Genomic DNA, 19,605 nt, shown 5'->3' on the forward strand with positions numbered 1-19,605 from the left:
CTCTAACAAACAAGAGATGGAAGCTTAATGGGAAAGAATATTCTGCTTTCACGTCTGCAATCAGAATGTCAATCCACGTTATTGAGTTTCCACATAATAAAGACTTTTATTTACATAAAAGCAATGAGATGCAAAACAACTTTACAACTCCTACAAAAGTGAAGTATAAGCAAAAATATCAATTATGACTTGTACTCATAACTTTACAAAAGCATTTATCAGTTACATTGACTGCATAACTGCAGTTATAACAATCTCTTGCAAATATACGAAGCCCACTACATATTGTCATATTTTACTTTGCCATCAGCATAAATCCATGTGACTCAATACCTTTCTCCTAAAGGTATCTTCTAAAGCAACACTAGAATACAGATACCAACAGAAAAGACAGACGTGTTAAAAATATTATCAATATATTTCAAAATTATTAGAAAGACACATTATTTACTGTGTTATTCCTTGGCTCCTACTGCTGTGACTATTTTGCTGTTTATAAACTGAAAAGTTTTTAAGCCTTAATTCAAACAGTTGATTTACTGTGTTGGATTGTACTGTACTGGCTGTATTTGCAGAATCTAAACTACTGAGCCATCTGCACCACAACTGCTTTCCAGGCTTTCTCTTTGTCGAAATCCTTTAAGGTATTATTGGAAACCTAAAAGTAAACAAATTTCAGACAAATGGAAACATCAAACAATGCTTCAGTTAAAAAATGAAGTTCAAGCAAATAAATATCTGAGAGAAGCTAGGAGAATGTAAAGATGACTAGTTACAGTCTGAGCTATTAAAATATTCTATACACTCTAAATTGTATCGTTTGCGTATTGTACACATCTATGATATAATAGTGTAAACTGTAGAATACTTGAGACATTAGGTCAAAGAAACATGGCCAAATTTCTATTTTAGACATGTTACTTAGGACATTTTTTAAAGATTTTTGCCAAAATGTGACTGAAGGCCCTAGCATCTAAATCTCTAAACCCAAAGCCAGAAGTAGGCCCCTACAAAGCAAGTGAAGCAAGATTTATCTACATACATGCAAGCAAACTAAGGTCTTGCATAGAAACATGGACTTCTGAGAAGCCGAGGGGACCTACAACTTTACCTGTAATGTTATTCCTGTGTTTAAAATACTAAAAAGTAAGCAAAAAGGTATTGTTTTTCTGGACAAAGTGTTCCTTTTAGCATTTAACTCACACCTAATTTCCCAGTGACTCACAAATTAGGCATACGTACATAAATCTAATAATCCCCAGAAGAGATCTGTTTAGACATGCCATGACATATGCTCCAAAATGTGACTTGCAGCAGCAGAAGTGCTGCTGTGCTTCATCTTTTACACAGAACATAACTGTCAGGACATAGATCCAGAAAATAAGCCACATACACTGAATGTCCTCAGCATCCTGAGGGGACACAAACCCACAGCTTCCACTTTCTATGACCAGCTGTATGACTTGACTGCATGTCAGATCCTGCTCCCAATGCTTTCTATCCAGTGCTGTTTCAATGCAGATGCTCCTTCCACGGCAGAGACTGAACCCTGGACTCTCTATGCTGGGCCACACAGTAACCACCCAGCTAACATGAGTTCTTCTCTCTCCATCTTTAAGGACACGGCGCTTGGCTCTGTACAGCAAAGGGGAGGAAGGCCGAAGGGCTACACTGCTCTGCTAGGAGGTGGTTGTCGTTTCAACCTTCACAGGCATGAAGAAAGCTGGGTTCCCCCAGTCTCTGAAGTAGCACTAGTTAGGACATGGAGAGATCAGGGATTCCAGGCACTCTCCTCTGCGCACGACTTCATACTGTCCAGCACAGGCAGCCACTCGCTCAGCCTGCCCTTTGCTGCTCCTGCACTCCAGGTTCTTCACTCTTTCAATTCACAGTTTAGGGAACTTAAGAGAACTAACTCTGCTTAGTAAATTCTCTGCCCCATAGCAGGCCTTGGAAAGGTACAACTGTAACAAACACTCTCATTGCACAGCCTAAAACTTCTGCTCACACTGAAAGGGATAAATCCATTCCTTGACTACCTCATCATCAGAATATGGTCATGCGAGGCCCATTCTCTTTCCTATAACTTCATTCTGACACATAAATAGCAATTATGGATGTGCATCATTTGGTGTAGGACTACCATTGTATCTTAATACAATGATAAAACTTGTATCTAATTGGGAGCCCACACTAGAAGTAAGAACAAAATGGGGCTTTAACTTTTCAAATGTTTTTCTCTTAGCAGGACTCGTCACAGATTTACAGATAATGAGTTTGTCATACCACAATTATCATTTAACCAGCAAAATGTTTTCTATTTATTACAAAATTCACCAGTGTATTAACATATTTACAGTTTTACAGAGCAGCTTTTAATTCTGATCTAGATTAAGCAATGTGAAACGTTATAAAAATTATATTTTTAAATACAGATTTTTAGCTTTTGTAATGGGCATAAATACATACCTCTGGTGTTCTGTATTCCTGTTTTTTAACCTGTGATGCTGTCCATGACAAATCATGTAGTTTCATTTTTGTCTTGTAATTTACACACTGTATTACAGTTCCAAGAGTAAGGCATGCCTGAATTAGCAGCATCAACATCAGAAGCAACAGGAGTACATCATAAGATTGCTGAAAATAGAGACATTAAATATGTTGTTAACTACCAAATAAAATATTTTCTGATATTCCCATGCCTTGAGATTTGTATCTAGATTTTATTTTTTAACTCAATTATAATTTACAGTTTATTTCAGCATGAAGTTTCAATCAAAATTTGAGTGTCTGAGTTTGTTCAAAGTAGAACAGATCAATAATTTTTTACAAAATGTTCATTTGCCAAATGATGTTTTCCTCTAGAAATAGAACAGAACTGAGGAAACCACCCTCTAAAATATAGAACCTCACTGCTGGTCCTGACCTGAGTGATGTCGCAGCCATACCTGGGCCTGGCCCCGTGCCTGACTTGAATTCCTGGCTCATCCTGGATCTCCCTCACCACTACGGACTTGTCCGGCCATCACCGAACTATTGGCTGAACCTGGTTACCACAGTCAGACCTGCCTTGTTTTTCTCTTTGTGGGTACTGCAGGACTACACCCCTTGCCAATGAGGTCTCAGCCCTTGTCTGCCACCTTGCTGTCACCTTCCGTTCCATTGTTTACCCTTCTTAGCGGAGTAGCCCTCTCGTGCTGCGTCCAGACACAAAATAGGATAAGAATGTAAGAAATGCTCTACAGAGTCACACCAACTGTCTAGACAGTCCAGTCTTCTGTCTCCAACATGTGCAACAGGAGAAGCGGCTTTAAGAGAGCACGTAAGCCTTGGCTACTTGTCTAACAACACGCTATGCTCCTCCAGTATCAGAACAGCATCACATACTTAAAAGCTGGTTTTCCAGTCCCTAAGATCTCATTTTGATAAATATTTTCCTTCTCTTCTTCTAAAATTACAAGACTACTTAAGGATTAGGGTGTACTAAGAGTCAGTACTCTTATTCAAACTGTTTAAATACCCATAACTGGTTCTTTGAACATTATCATGGATTGCTACACACTTTGACAGTAAAGCCCTAGAAAGCTCTTCAGCAATGCACTGGCAACACTTCATATTGAAATACTTTAAGATTTGCAAACTTTTTTTCTTCTCTGACCCAATCAAATGAATTCAAGAGTAAGCTTACAATCCAAATATGCCATTTGTTGGTAGACATCCTAAGAAACAGGAAAATGTATTCTTCAAGTACACCTAGAATCTCTAATTTATATATGCCAAATTCATCAAAACCTCAAGGAGCCTGGCATAGTACATATTATTTTTACACATTATTTAGAATAATATCCCATGGTTTTTAAACTATAATTCCAGTGTGGCAACTGTTCTAACATACTAAAAATTATATCATTAGTCAGATAAGAGGTTTTGGATCATCTCAATAACATTTTATTCCACCTTTATAATACAGCAATTTGTCTTCTTATACTTCCTAATTCATTCTTGTGTTGCTACTGTAATAGGTAGATGTTAATTTTTCAATTGCATAAAAATACATACTTTAACAGCAGGTGGATAAGTTTTAAAGATGTCAACAACTTGCATGATACTGAAGGATAAGTAGGCAGAAGCTGTGAACAACAAAGGAGAGGTAACACTGCTAATGGCAATCAGGACCTCAACCTAAAAAATCAGATAATACATGTTAAATAAGAAGAAAAACAAGTGAACACTTTGGTTTGTGAGCTTGCTTGAGGTAAGCATAACAAAAGTGTGTAAAATGTGTAAGGTTACATGAGACAAATAAAGAGCCACCCACATTGCATGGAGACACAGAGGCAAACTTGGAATAAATCAAGTTTCCTAGCCTAGTGTTGTAATTATTTTTCCATTTAATATGGATTATGGATTATTATTTTTGTTTGGTTTTAAAAGCGCCTTTCATATGCAGATACAGAAACCAATACTCAATTTAGAGAACCAGTATAGAAGTATCATTTATTCTTCAGTTTGTATGAAACAATGAGAATCAATAGCAGATATCGCAGACTTAAAATAACTATGCAAATAAACTGGAGTGCTTTGAGGTAAATTTATTTCAATACAATAGCAGCTAAGTTTTCATTCAAATATCATCCTACAGGATCAAATTCTGACTTCAGTTGTGGTCATGTGTCATTACTGACTTACATATGGTTGCACAACTATAACTTAGAACAGATGTTTTAAGGAGGCTTAACTACACACCTAGGACAGTCAAGGAGTAAATGCACTCTACTGAATATTAGTCCTTTGTTTCTAGTCATGCAGATGAGGAATTTGTTTAAAATAAGCTCTAGGTCCAGTACAGCCCGCACACCTAATTTGCTTCTGTCAGAAACCACAGCTCATAATGAAAGGAACAAGAAGGACCTCAGCTCAGGAACACGAAAGCAGTTCTGGCCACCCCATACAAGGTATGTCGTTTTCCTACAGTAATCCATTCCCAAGGAACCAGTACAAAAAGAAACAATCCTTTGAATTCTTTTCTGGAATTGGTGGAATTAAGTCTCCAAAGGAACTACTGGATATAATTTCAGGAACATCAGCTTACACGTGCTACACGTTTCTGTCACATTCTGTAGAAGTAACTAAAAACAAGTGAGCAAATATAGTAGTGCCCACTACCATGGGCAGGCTTCCTTAGCATTATTCCTCTCTAATGACAAAATCCAAGAACTTTACACACTTACCAGACATTTACTTGGATATTCAGCAGCTACGTGACTTGCAATGGCACTTGGAAAGCACTAAACAAAAAAAGCGTAACAAAATAAATATTTACCTACTTCAAAACTAACCAAATTATAACTGAGTTACAGGGATTCTCACTAGTCACAGATCACATCCTATATTTCCTGAAAAGGTAAAACTGCATAGACTTATTATGACAGTATTAGGAATCAATTAGTCAAATGGAGATAAAACTAATCTCCATTTAAGTCGCATTTAATAAATATAATGTATTAAGCCTACATATACTGAAATACGATTATCCTTAAAACTTGACACTTCTACATAAAAACCTAATGAACCCTATTGAACTTTGTGAATTCTCAGTGCTGAAAAACTTTTTTAGGGTCTTTTTCCACTTCATGTTGAGAGATTTTCCAGACATAGGAGCCATATGTAAATCTAATGTTCATTGTCTTCTTTCTCAACTGGTTCAATCCATGGCAAGCAGCTTAGCACAGCGTGGTTTATGAATCCACCGCTCCAAGGTACCGGCTGTTATTAGTGACAAGGGTTACCAACCACAGTTAAGGCTGACAGGCTAAAGGTGATGTTCTAAGGATTCTACCACACTGAAACCCAACTCAACTTTTCATTTTGCAGCCTGAAATAGTCTAAAACCTAGGACTTTTTCGACAGAACACTTCCTGTCTAATACCCATGTTTAGTTACTCATTTCCATTTTACTGAACTGAGGACTGAAAATGTGTCAGAACTAAAGTAATGTATCAGAACTAAAGTATTGTAAATCAAAATAGAATAAGCACATTGCATAAACACATTAAGTATATTGAAGCAATTGCCAATTAGTATTAGGGCCAAACAAACATTCCAGTTGCGGGGCGGGGGGCAGGGAAAATGAAAAAAAAAAAATTTAAAAAAATCAAAGACATTGTTTTAAAATAATACTTTAACTTTGCACTACTTACAGCAACTAAGATCCAAAAGAATGTTACTGAAAGATATGGACCTGAGACTAGAACATCCATATTCAAAGCAATTATTCCACCAAATACTGACGAAATTCCAATAATCACCTCAACTACCTAAAAAAAAAGAAGAGCACACAAATTATTAGCAGTGCATCTGAACACCAAATTTCCTATTTGCATATAGAAAGGAACTCAATGGCCAAAAAAAAGCAAGGCATTTACACTATTAGCTATGCATGAAGTCAGTGTTTTTCAGATCTAAAAACTGGCAAAACTCCAGCTGGTTTAAGCAAAAACAAGATCAGCTTCATTATACATATTTATGCTCTCATTTATTAGCTCCACTGAACAACAGTTTGGTTTACACTATTTATCCTTAACTCATTAAGTAGTCTCCCTCCTATTATACATGGCAGTTCTCATTTATCTTGCAATATTCTGAAAGGAAACATTTTAAGATATATCTCACTTCTGTCCTTATTTTTTCAGCTATACTGATCTCTTCCTGGCTTTAAAGAAGCTTAGCTCTTAGAAAGATTAAAGAACAAATTGATTTAATAAAAGAAAACAACGCTTTTCTTACTGAATATGACTTCAGAATTCGAGTAGGAAAGCTGACATTGCTCAAAATGATGGTACTGTCATATGCTGTATTCTAGAGGGGAATAAAAAAATTATGATCAAAAACATACACAAAGCAACACATTTATTTCTAATATCCCATACAGCCTGCTACAGATCCTAACAGTGGCACGCAATGTCTGGTTGGCCCATCATCACTGACAGTGAAACACCACGGTGTTTGCCAGTGTCAGACCACATCAATCACATTAATAACAAATGGGGCAGTCCCAGATTAGCTGTTATACAATCACAGCTGAACAATGAAATAGTGTCATCTTGTCTCCCTTTTCCACCTTCAAAACACATACTTTCTTCCTGAGCCTTCAGATTTTACTGATGCGGCTAAAGAGTAACTGAAGGAGGATAGTACACTACATGACTTTATCTGGCAAGCAATACTTCCACTGTAACACAGAATGACACAGCACATCTCCTTCATTATTAACTGAAAGAAGTACTGTTGTAGAAAAGTGAGGGTGGGGTTTTGGTGTGCATTTGTAACTGAATAAAATTTTATCTATAGCTCCAAATCCTGAGGCCAGCATTCATTGCCCAGGTACCACCAAACTGGCATACATGACAAACATTTTCTCCCCCTCAGGCTTCAAAAGGCATGGCTCGCATACATACAAAGTCATAATATTTTAATGTTTCATACATTTGCCGTGCCTGTTCATAAGATATTCAAGTAACCCTGCCCTGTACAATTGAACAGGTCATTTTGGAAAGCACCCACTGTACTCTTAAAGACAGAAGAAGCTACTACTGCTTACTATGATACTTTTATTTATTGTTCAAATCCAGTGTTACCATGTAATATGAAATTATATACTGGAGATGCCAGTAACTTGTCAATGTACATAATACTGGAAAAAATCTAATATTTTTAACACAAAAAAGAGACATTTTAAATCCTTAAAGGTACCTACTTTCTTTCCTGTACAGCAGTCTTCAGTAGACCTGGCTGAAATGATCACAGTGGTTGCCATGAAGATTTCCAGCAGAATAAGGAGAATCAAGTTGAAATTTATCTGTCAGTAAAATCCCAGACATAAATGAGTTACATCTTCCATACTAAAAATAAAGGAGGGGAGGGATCTAGCAGGATCCACCAGTCTGTCTATTTTCTGTGACATTTAGACCTATCTCTTAATTGGATACTTTGTTAATAATTTTCTTGTTTCTTGATGAATTTCTAGGACAACAGTTAGCTGCCTACATAATACCCAGAATGCCTAAGCTAAGAATGAAACATTTTTTTCATCTATGGGAATACTGTGTGTGAAGATTTTATCTCTGTCCTCCAGAAGAGCAGTTAATGATGAAGGGTGATTGCTGGGTACATCTGCATTTTGCAGGACCTCCCATGTGAAACCAGAACACTGCAGCAAATCATGGAAGATTCACAGAAACAGACCGAGGACAACCAAGAGCAAGCATGACCAGCCCAGGGCTAAGGCAATCTGCTGTGGGGGGAAGGAGGGTCACAGGCTCCCAAACCCTACGCTGCAATCCAAACGGTGTGATGCAATATCTAATGCTGAATGAAAACACACTCCAAAGAACTGGGCCAAGAATGCAAGCTCTCTGCTCTACCAAGTGCCAGCAGAGCATTGATGAATATTTTTTGTGGTTTCACAGCTCTTGCAGGTATAACAGACTACATTACTGCGCAATACCGTGGATTCTGCCATTCGTCCTGCCATTGTTCATCTTCAAGAGACAAATAAGTGAATGTAATACTTAACATTTCTCTTTGGTTCTTTATTAGCTCATGAAAAGTCATAGACAACTAGTCTACATAGGCCACACCATTTTCTAGAGGCACACAAGTTAGTCAGAGTGGATGTCCCTCTCTTGTCTTCAAAAGCACCATGTTCTTCCACTGGCAGCCCAAGAAAATATCTGGTGGTTAGGTCATGTCATTGGGCCAAGTTCCAGAAGTTTAAGGAGAACTGATTCCATTCAGAACCTATACAATCATAGCAAACCATTGTTCAATGACTTAGAACAGAATTATATTGTTCCTTCATGTCAGACCTGCTTTGTAGATAATAAAGTCTCAGTTTTTCCTTCCACGTATCTTACAGCACACATTTTTTGAAAAAGATCCTAAGTGGTGGATTTGAGAGGCATTTTTGGGTAGAGAAACTCATCCTCACCAGGAAATCACAATCAGAACTATGTGCCTTGCAGTACACAACAGTTGTACTAGAGCCACAGACAGCAATAAACATCATAGTAGTAAGCTTCCAGGGAAAGTGCTAGCATGAAGAATAAAGACATTATTTGCCAAAAGAAGAGGTGTCAAACATGTGGCCTGCAGAACAATTTATTCCAGCCTTACTTCTGCCTCATGTCTAGCCTGAATCTCCCCTCTTCTAGTTTAAAACCATTAATCCTTGTCCTGTTGTAACAGGCCGTGCTAAAAAGTCTGTCCCCTTCTTTCTTATAGGCTGCAATAAGGTCTCCCTGGAGCCTTCTCTTCTCCAGGCTGAACAACCCCAAATATCTTAGCCTGCCATCACAGGAGAGCTGTTCAAACCCTCTGATCACTTTGGTGGCCTCCTCTGGACCCTCTCCAACAGGCCCACGTCTTTCCCATACTGAGGGCCCCAGAGCTGGACACAGGACTCCAGGTGGGGTCTCACCAGAGTAGAGGAGAGGAGCAGAATCACCTCCCTAGCCATGCTCCTTTTGATGCAGCCCAAGATACGACTGGCCTTCTGGGCTGTGAGCGCACGTTGCCGCCTCATGTCCAATCTTTTGTACAGCACTACCCATAAGTCCTTCTCTACAGGGCTGTTCACAACTCCTTCATCCCCCAGCCTGTATTGATACTGGGGGCTGCCCCGACCCATGTGCAGGACCTTGCACTTGGCCTTGCTGAACCTCATGAGGTTCACATGGGCCCAATTTTCGAGCTTGTCCAGGTGATGTGTTTTGACACATAGCGCTGGTACTGATGTGGGCTGCCAAGGCCACACTACACAGTGCAGTGCCAAGTAGACAGACAAGTTTGTGTCCAGAAGCACTGTAACTACACTGATGGATTAGCTGATTTAGTGTCACTTACAAGAAGTAAATAAGATAAATTGAAAAAGTAACAGTAAATAAATTAGATTTTAATTTAATATTAATATTTGCAATATTTTTTATATGACACATATGGAACACCAGATAGAGCCTTTCACTCATAAAATTAGTTCAACACTGCTAGACCAAAATAAAAATATCTCATTTCCAGTTTTAGAGTTTGGGTAGTTTTGTTATTTTTGAAACAGAAATACAACTAAAGCTCCAAGTAAGTACCTTTTTATACCACCTGTAACAATGGGAAATTCCATGTTAGACTTCTAGGCACTAAAGAAAACGCTCTCTACAACTACCACTGTACATAAAATCTATCACCCCATGCACAGAACCAAGTAAATTGTGTCCCTAATTTTCTTCCATAACTAAGGAACATGCAAGTGCAACTGGGCAGAAATTAGTAGAGTAGCACAACCTCAATCCAATTTGCCCTGAACCTGCACCGGCTATTAAAAACATGGTTCACTGAAGTTGTATGAAAGGATTGAATTAATTTCAAGATTAAATAATTTAAAGATCAATATAGTTGCTTGAATGCATACTTTTAACATGATTTAAGATATCCTACAGATGTTTCCAGACATCTGCACAGGTCTGACAAATAATGACAGAGAACCTAAAGGAGGCTGATGACTTCTTGGATGAGCAGCTGAAGCAAGGCAAGACAAGCCAGCACACACCTCATGGAGATGCACACTTATGGTTAGGCAACGAATTCAAGCACCTACACTCCAGTATCTGTGTACACCTTTATTGTCGAGGCTTCCACTACTGTCAGCGGAAACCTCATCTATACAGACAAGAGAGGAAACCCCAAAAGCTACAGAACCAGCCACTTGCTAGAGGTAGGGTTCAATCATACTGGCTGCCAGTGCCATTTGAACTACCCAAGCATGCTGAGTGCACCTGCACAAATGGGGCGTATGACACAAGACCAACAGGAGACTTTCACCCATCCAGAGCAGACGCAGCAGTCAGGCAGAATACCTTACAGAACATTTATAATAGGAGATGTCTAAGTTCAGGCCATGGAATCCTGCCTGAGGCAAACAAGATTGTAGTGCAGCGTCCCAGTGACTGGATCATCTCAACTATAACAGAGGTAAAGACACTAAACTCACAAGGAGACAATAAACGTATGTGCTCAGTTTGGAGATAATTTGAATCCTGTTCAAGATCTGCACCCTTGCAGTTTCAGTGGCCCACAAGCACAAGGTTCCCATTTTGTTTATCAGGCTTCTTACTCTGAGCGCTGGGAAGGAACAAAGTGGCAGCAGTGGCAGTATGCATCACTTACACATCGCATCCTTCATGCTGATAGTACACCAACTACAGACCTGCACACTACTGCAGTGGTGTCACATAATCACAGCCTAGGACACGGCTTGTATCTTGCATTCCATTTATCTATCTAAAGTAATTTTGCAGAGTTAACCAGCAACATGAGTAAGACTAATGAAGAATTACCCAGGTCCTTTATAAGGTGGGGGTGGGAAGGTCATTAAATATGAACTGTCTTAACTGGATAAACTTATCCTTCTTACAAGTCTTATTGCTTTTAAACTTCGGGCAGTGACTTTGCATCAGACCAAGTATTTTTTTCTTGTGCAGTTTCCCATGAGGCAGGAAAATAAATACGATGATGAAAGAATAGTTAAAGAGACGGTATTCTACATTTTCTTTGTACCAGATGGATAATGGAAAACAGTTGGCAGTAAGTTGCCAAACAGCGAGACTGTCTCACTGAAACAGTGCCCTTCAAAGAGGAGAGCAAGTCAGCACCATGAATAACTCCTGAGACAGAAACTCAAAACAGCTTCAGAGCCAACTTTGCACACACAGTTATCCTGACTTATCTTTATTCAGTGATCAACAACACCATATGGACATGCAATAGACAACTGAAAATAATTAAAACCACACAACCAAGGATGTCTTGTGGATATTATTGTGGATAACTAACATTTGGCAAAGAGCAAATTTGCCTTGTTACAAAGCTAATGTTTGTCACTTATTCTTTTCTCGTCTAATATAATATTTTTTTTCCAAATCATTTGAGCTGGCTTGAAAATACAAAAGCTGTTAATGTTTAATAACAGAAAATGCAAATTTTTGTGCAATCTAAAAACTACTCACTTCTAAAGTATGCAACTAAAGCTAAGCACTTACACACAGGGCCAGCTCAAAGCTTCTCAAGAGCATAAGCAAAATTAATTTTGTCACACTAAGGCTCATGACAAAATGATTACTTAATTGCGGTGGCAAAATGTGTCTCCTAGGTGCAGCTTTCCTGGGCAGACATAGCCTTCCAGTGTCCCGACAGCGCTGTGATCCTGTCTACCAGGGGAAGGGAATGTAAAGTGACGGGTAGTCTCCAGTCAGACTTCTCTACTGTTTTCTCTCAGAATGCTTGGACTGGTTTTTAATATTCGAACTCACTACCAAGAAAGGAAGGGAAAAGGCATAAATGGTATATAATTAATTCAGCCCCAATAACCTAAGACATTGAAGGGGGCAAACACATGAGGAAACTGCTACACTAGCAAATACCTCACAAAGGCTGTGAGAAGAACTGACTGTGGTAAACTGTCCTGAGATACACACAGAAACCAGGTCACTATTGCTTGAATCTGACTGTCCAGAGTTCTAAATCTCCACCATTCTTACTGCGGTACTGCATCTCTCTGAAAATTGGGCCAGCTGCACAGAAATGTTAAGTTAGACTTAGTTACTGAATTCAGAAAGCAGGTTTGCAAGTGTTGGCTTAATATACTGCACTTCCTAAGGGGAAGTAAACACAATTAATTTAAAAGCTCAACATCTGTGAAATCTGGAGCTCCAGATATTATGAAAATAGCACAGATAACTCCAAAACAAACTCTAGCTTCTGCACTGTTTTTCTATTAGAAAAGTCTTTTGTTACTAATTCAGATCTGCTCTATAAGGAGCCATTATTGCTGCTGAGCTCTTAGTATGACAACAGCTGATACGATAGCGGGAGAAGAACTCAACAACAGCACGAGAGTAGTCATTAACCTTCATAAGAAATGTATGATGTAGTTGTATTGAGTGATAGTCTATTACAAATATTCATCAACGGTAACAATAATACCTATGACTATGTTATTTACTCATACATGTAATATTTTGTAGTATCAAGGTTTCAAAACATTTTACCGTAGCAAAAAAACATAAAACCACCCTACAGCTCTACTGGTTGGCTCAGACTACCAGAGATAGATGTTAAAAGGTTGTGACTCAAACCCAGTGAACTTTTCCCAGCATGAAATACGTGTGCTTCAAATTACATAACTGCTGCATTCCCTTTGGTGATGTATAAGAAAAATGTCCATTGAAAGTTTCCTTCCTGGTGGTCTCACAAGCAAAACTATTGTTTCGTTCTTGTTAAAAACAAGTTTCTCATTTTTTTTACCTGTCAGCTAAAGCCTTCATATTAGCTGCATTTTCCTGAAAAAAACAGATAAATGTTTTGGTAGACATTGCTATGTGCAATGGTATGCAAGGTCGCTGGACTGATAAGGATGGATGTACATCTTGTGAGAGAGGCAACGAGAAACAGGTGACCAAAAACTGACCAACAGAGTATAACATCCCATTGACTCGAACATTTCATATAAAAGTGGGAGATCACAAGGATCTCATTCCTTTTTCCTTATGGCCGACATTAGGAGAGGACCTTGCTAGTCGTCCCTGCAAACTGAGGCCTAGTGACAGACTGAATCCAGTTCCAGCTGGCTGCAGAGTCCAGTCCATGACTTCGGGTGAAGGCCCTACAATCTGCCGGAGCAGCTGCCAGGACTCTCAAGATTGGTTTTGTATATTTTGTATTATTTTCCTCTATTTTATCAGTAGCATTAGTAAAACATTTTTAATTTTTCCAACTCTCTTCTCTCTGTCCTTCTTCCCCTCCCAATCGCCTGTCCTTAGTGGGAAGGGGGGAGAGAGACGGGCTAAAAAGGGAAGGGGAGGAGAGGGGGTTAACAATATATCTGCCACAGTTTTATTGTCAAGCCGCAATCAAAACCTCGACAACTATCCATTAAAGAAGACTCAGGAAAGGATTATACTTAACTTGATGATTAAATGACCTAGAAGCAACACTGTTTGGGACACCTTCTCATTTCAGTACAATTCAACCCTAAAAATTTGCTAATCTACAGATGAGCTGCTAATTCATTTTCAGTTTTCTCTTCTGACCCTGCTTTTTCAAAAAAAAAAAAAAAAAAATGCTACAGTCAACAGAAAAATAAACAGTCAGTTGATCAAACCGGATCACATTTGAAGATCTAATTTATAATTTTGAACTTTGAATACAAGAAGAAAGTAATTTCCATATTAATCTCCGCAAAGTTATCTGTACCATGTATCTTTTAGCCACACGAGTTTTCATCTCCAATGTAAATTTTCCAGTCTTTTCTTACTCAGAAAAATAAAGTTACTGATCTCTCCTCACAAACTAAATACAAATATGAGGGTATTGACAACCATGTAATTACACATGACCTCCACCCACCTCATCCCCCTTTCTTTTCTTTTAACAAAGATAAATGTAGCATTAATTAGTAACTATTTCAGTAACTTACATTTATAGCTGATGGATTGAGGACAAGTTTGCATCCAAACCAAATTAAACATGTTGTTGTAACAGCAAATGTAGAGACAAACAGAATTTGAAAATCTGGTATCTGAAAAACAGTTTCAGAATGGGTTTTTCTCTTATCTTAACCACAGTGCATGGGGGGAGGGAAATTCATATATATATATATATATAAAAATATATAAATATATATATATAAAAGCCAGTAAAAATCTTATACTTACCACATTAATTTTATTCCTTGCTATAGCAAAGCTCACAACTGCTGAAGGAATACACTGGGAAAATTAAAAGAGAAGACTAGTGGGATATTCTGCACATAGAATTTTATATATATTTCTGTACATGTACTTTATTTGGTCTTGAATTCATATTCCAGTTAACTTGGACAAACAGAAGACTAGAAACCCTGGGGAAAGTTTGTCACTCTTGTCTCAGCTGATTAATTACAAGATTAGAAGAGGTTTAAATGTGCCTTCCATATCCCTCAGTTTTGACTAGCTAATCAGTACAATGTGATAAGTAAAGAAACAAAGTCGTTTATGAGGCATTTCATGGCTCTTGTTAGTTTATATTAACTCTAGAAGGCCTGTGATCCTTGAGCAGAAAAACACTGTTACTCCTAAACTGGGCCTCCGCATTCTTTTAAACGGACAAGTCATGGTTGTGTAAGCTAAAATTTGGCCAGTCACAACACGGTTCTGAAGAACTTTGTGAAAACTAATCTGTTGAGTCAAATTAGACTTTAAGAATTGTGTCTGGGATCCCCACTATGTTCACTAGGAGCTGTGAACTAGGAGCTTTTCACATAAGTGAAAAGTTTCACAAAGCTACTTCTCTATCCCTTAGCTGTTCCCCACCACAATAGAAATGGTACCATTACAGATCCAACTCTGCCTCACAGCACACTAATGACAAAAACAAAAATATATTCAACAAAAATTATTAAATGTTTCCATGCTAAATAATGAATCATGTAGAATCATGTAACAAATGCTTCATTTCCTCACTAATTATCTTTTCACACATCTAAGCACTGATGGCTTAACAATGGGACCACTGTAACTAGATTGATATCAACATTTAAAATCCTTGGCAGCACATCCTTAACACCTAAATGACCTGCATTTAACACATTCCCTGGAGTCTCTGCAACACTACATGACTGTGTTCAGGCAACTGAATCCTACAATTAAATATGGTCAATAAAGTCTAGAGATCAATTCAGCTCATGCCAAACCAGACACTCAGTGATGAGTTGGCCATAGAGCTTCCCAGGCTCTTCCATCTATACGGACTCCTTGATCTGTAATACGAGCTGTAACAGCTTGCTCACATACAGACACCCAAATGTACACACCTTTACCCACAGCAAGCCTTTCAAACCCAATATGATCACCTTCTGCATCTACCAGAACTCTGGAAAGTCTCAAGAAATACAAAGTTCAAAGACACAAGATTTGGGGCAGAAAAGGAGACATGTCAGTAACCAACACTAACGTTGCAGATAATATCACATTAGTGAGATATTAACTTCAAAAACTGCTTCAACTTAATTCTAACACCTCTAGCAGAAACATACGCAACAACTCATGCACAGAGCAACACCTGGGACTTTATTGTTTAAAGTAAAGCATCAGTCTTGCACCTAACTTAAAACAAAACTGTAAGCCAAGCTGCGAAAATAACAATGACAGAACAGAAGTCTGCCATGAAGAAAGCAAGTAAATCAGACCCATCTTATGCACACAGATCTAAAGTGTAGATTAAGCATTTGTAATATAGTAAAAAAAATACAAGTTCCTAAAAATACAGTAAAAAATACTGGACTTTGGAAAGTGTCAGACATCTTTAACACATTTTCTACTACTAGAATAATATTTAAGACAAATTTAATCTGCTTCAGTACTCAGATATGATGCCAAAATAAATCTAAAAAGTAATACTTTGAAATACAACCTGAAATGCATTCTGATAGCATTTAGCCAGGAAATTCACCAAATAAGTAACAAGGCAAATTTTCTTAAAGTCAAGCACAGAAAAAAACTGTTCACGCAGGTAACTACTGCATGCCAGTGGTGAGCTGGCTAACAAAAATGGTGGCACAAACCAGTCATCTTTATGACAACTGTTATTCCCTTAACCATGGAATGAAAACCCATTTAATGAACCGTTAAAAAGGATTAAATCTTCCATTAAGAAAGTTAGTAGTAAAGACAGAATAAAAAGACAAAAATTATTTACTATTGATTTTGCTGTCAAACAGCAACAGCAAATAATTAAGAATGCTTACTGAACCTGCTGCACAACGTAAATAATCCATTTCAGATGGAAAAATATTTCCCAGATATAATGAAAATCCCGAGGTAATAAGGAGGCAAGTCTGCAAAGCAACAAATAAGATAAATTAATATGAATAAAGTTATTCTTTAAAAAAGCAGCTATTCAGATGGAAACCAGTAATTCCTTTCAAATTAAGCTACTGATGAACATTTAATAATGTAGTCTTTGTGTGAAAAATTTTGAAGAAAAATATCAAAACATGCCAAGTTGTGAAGATTATGTTCTGCTGGTTATCAAGACTTAACACTGAACAACATAATCATGTTTGAATCAAGCATTGTGCCCTGACCTGGCAAATACCTAATAAAATGCTCAAAAGGTAACTGCAGTGTTCAGTGGTAAATATGTTTCAGAAACCTCAGCTAAGCCTCCACTTTGCATCCTCTGCTTGGCTACCCCAACGTGCATTATGCGGATGGGCAGCTGGGCAGTTACCAACAGGAACACAGGCAGAAAAACAATGTTCCAATACTTTGATGAAGATTCTTCCACCTGTATCCCTGCCTCCCTCCAAACTGTCCTCCTGCTTTGGTCCAGTGGCCCAGCCTTGTGTTCAACTCCTCGTGTTCCCTTGCTAACTATTCAGTTTGTTTCATAGTAATCAGAGTTACACTTTCAGCAATAAATGATTAGCATGTTCTACTACTAACATTTTTTCTTTTTGCTTGTTGTTACTCTGAGCAAGCATTTCTTTGAAGGGGCTGGAGAAGATGAAACACAGAATGGCTCTTTGTTTTTATTTGGCTGTTTTTTTCATCTTACAAAATTATGGGTGTCTTTCAAAAGTCCTTGTCAAGTAATGACAGAAAATAAGGATAGTGTGTGTGTGTATAAGCACACACACACAGAATTCTGGCAGACAGAAGAACAGTATTTATAGAACACAACTTGAAATTGTGCTTGAAACATTTAATTGGTCCTGCACCACAACAGCTCATACCAGCAGCCACTGTGAAAGTCACCCTGCAGTTTGCAACTGCTCACTGAACCAGACAGTTCTGTTCACTACACCTTAAGTTGCTCAGCATATGGACTTTCCTTGGGGGACACTGTCTTTCAGAAGAGTTGAGATTAATCACTCTAATACTTGGGAGAAAAATCGAATTGGAATTTATTGAATTACTTTATTAATAAAAAGGCATTTTCATTTATCCATAAAATTCATGCTTCTTGATGATATGACTTCAGTAAATGATTATTAAACATTACTACCTCGGAGCATTCACAACGACTCTCTAAAAAGGAAAATCTAATTATAGGCAGTTGTCCTTTTAGACAATTACGTTTGAGAAAATTTAATGCAAAGAAAGCCATCTCTTCTTTTGCTTGATTTTATGTAACAGTACATATGAAATGAAATCCAAGTTTTGCAGATAGTCAGAAAGGAAAAAATGTTCAGCTGTTTCCATGAAAATAAGGCAATACTTTTATTCACTGTTCAAAAGCAAGTATTTACTGTATTAACAGTGAAACATTTTTAGCTCTTCAAAACACACAAGCTGATAGAAAAAGATCAAATGCTAATTGCTATAATGACCTTTAATTAACATGGCTCAGAACATAATAGCCGCATATGATGTACATGCCAGATCAGTGTCCTGTGGTTCTAGTAGTTACACAAAAATTCAAATCACTGTGATGTTCATCTAAGAAACACAAGTATACACCTCACTACATGAAGATTCTACCAAGTAACTACATGACTATTGAACCATGAAAGATGAATGTGACAATTAAGTACCACATATGTATTTAATGCCAAAATGCTATAATGGCAAGTACTTTTTACAGTTAAAAATATGTTAAAAGCATGCATATGATCAGAATACTTTACATCCTTTACCAAAAGGCACTGCTTATACATACATATGGGTTGATATCTGCCACTACCACTCTTACTGTCTGTTTATGCTATATGATTAGTATTAAAGATAAAAAACAGCCTTCATATGGCATCTTTGATTAGTGTAGAATTATGCAAAGAATACCATCAACTAAGTATTACATTCTAAATTTGCTAAATACATCCCTTTCTGTACAAATATTTGTGATGAAATTCTGAGTCCCCAAATGATGTGAAACTGAACAGATTACTGGGCACTGAGACCTCACCTACACTTTTAAATTTCGTATCATTTAAAGTACTTACTCCCATCAGTAAAGAAAAGATCCACCTTCTGTAACTAAAGCAAGGATGCAGCCTCTTTGATAGCTGGAGGTCACTGGATTTGATATCTGGTATATAATTTCCATTCTCTTGTTTTCCCCGCTCCAAAGTTGGCATCCTGTCATAGCTAAATTCTTCTCTGTAACCTTCTTCCCTGGTCATAACACTTCACAAAGGCAATGAAAGAATAATAATGGAAATGCAATATAATGAAGAAAGACCAAAAGTATCACTTAGTTCCTTCACATACTCAGATCAGTCCTCCACTAGGTTCTTGTCTATTTAAGGTAAAATACATGAAAGCAATATGCAGTAATGAGCTGTATTTATATTTCAAAATATGTAAGCATTCTAACAACTTGCATACAATACATAAATTACATCCTATAGCCACAAGCCACAGTAATACAGTATAAATACCAACAAAATGAAAGATTGTATATCTATGATACCTCAATAGACTTTTATTTCAAGGTCTAAAAACCACTTTTGGAGTGTTTAGTTTGGGGGTAACTCTATAACCAAAGCTTTCTTTTCTCTTTTTTTTTTTTTTGAAC

General features: G+C 37.6%; 1 protein-coding gene across 1 annotated transcript; it reads right to left on the reverse strand.

Moving 5' to 3' along the window:
• Window positions 1–583: 583 nt before the first annotated feature.
• On the reverse strand, window positions 584–19,210 carry MLC1 (modulator of VRAC current 1; the record flags this gene model as incomplete). The annotated part of the gene is made up of 11 exons (XM_080362041.1): window positions 584–658; window positions 2,470–2,637; window positions 4,060–4,182; window positions 5,232–5,288; window positions 6,201–6,317; window positions 6,787–6,858; window positions 7,757–7,858; window positions 14,525–14,626; window positions 14,763–14,816; window positions 16,832–16,921; window positions 19,031–19,210. 11 exons carry the CDS (start codon window positions 19,208–19,210, stop codon window positions 584–586), a joined length of 1,140 nt encoding a protein of 379 aa, XP_080218167.1.
• Between the last annotated feature and the right edge of the window lie 395 nt (window positions 19,211–19,605).

This window comes from Nesoenas mayeri (genome assembly GCF_963082525.1).
Source record: "Nesoenas mayeri genome assembly, chromosome: 1".
Lineage (NCBI taxonomy): Eukaryota > Metazoa > Chordata > Aves > Columbiformes > Columbidae > Nesoenas > Nesoenas mayeri.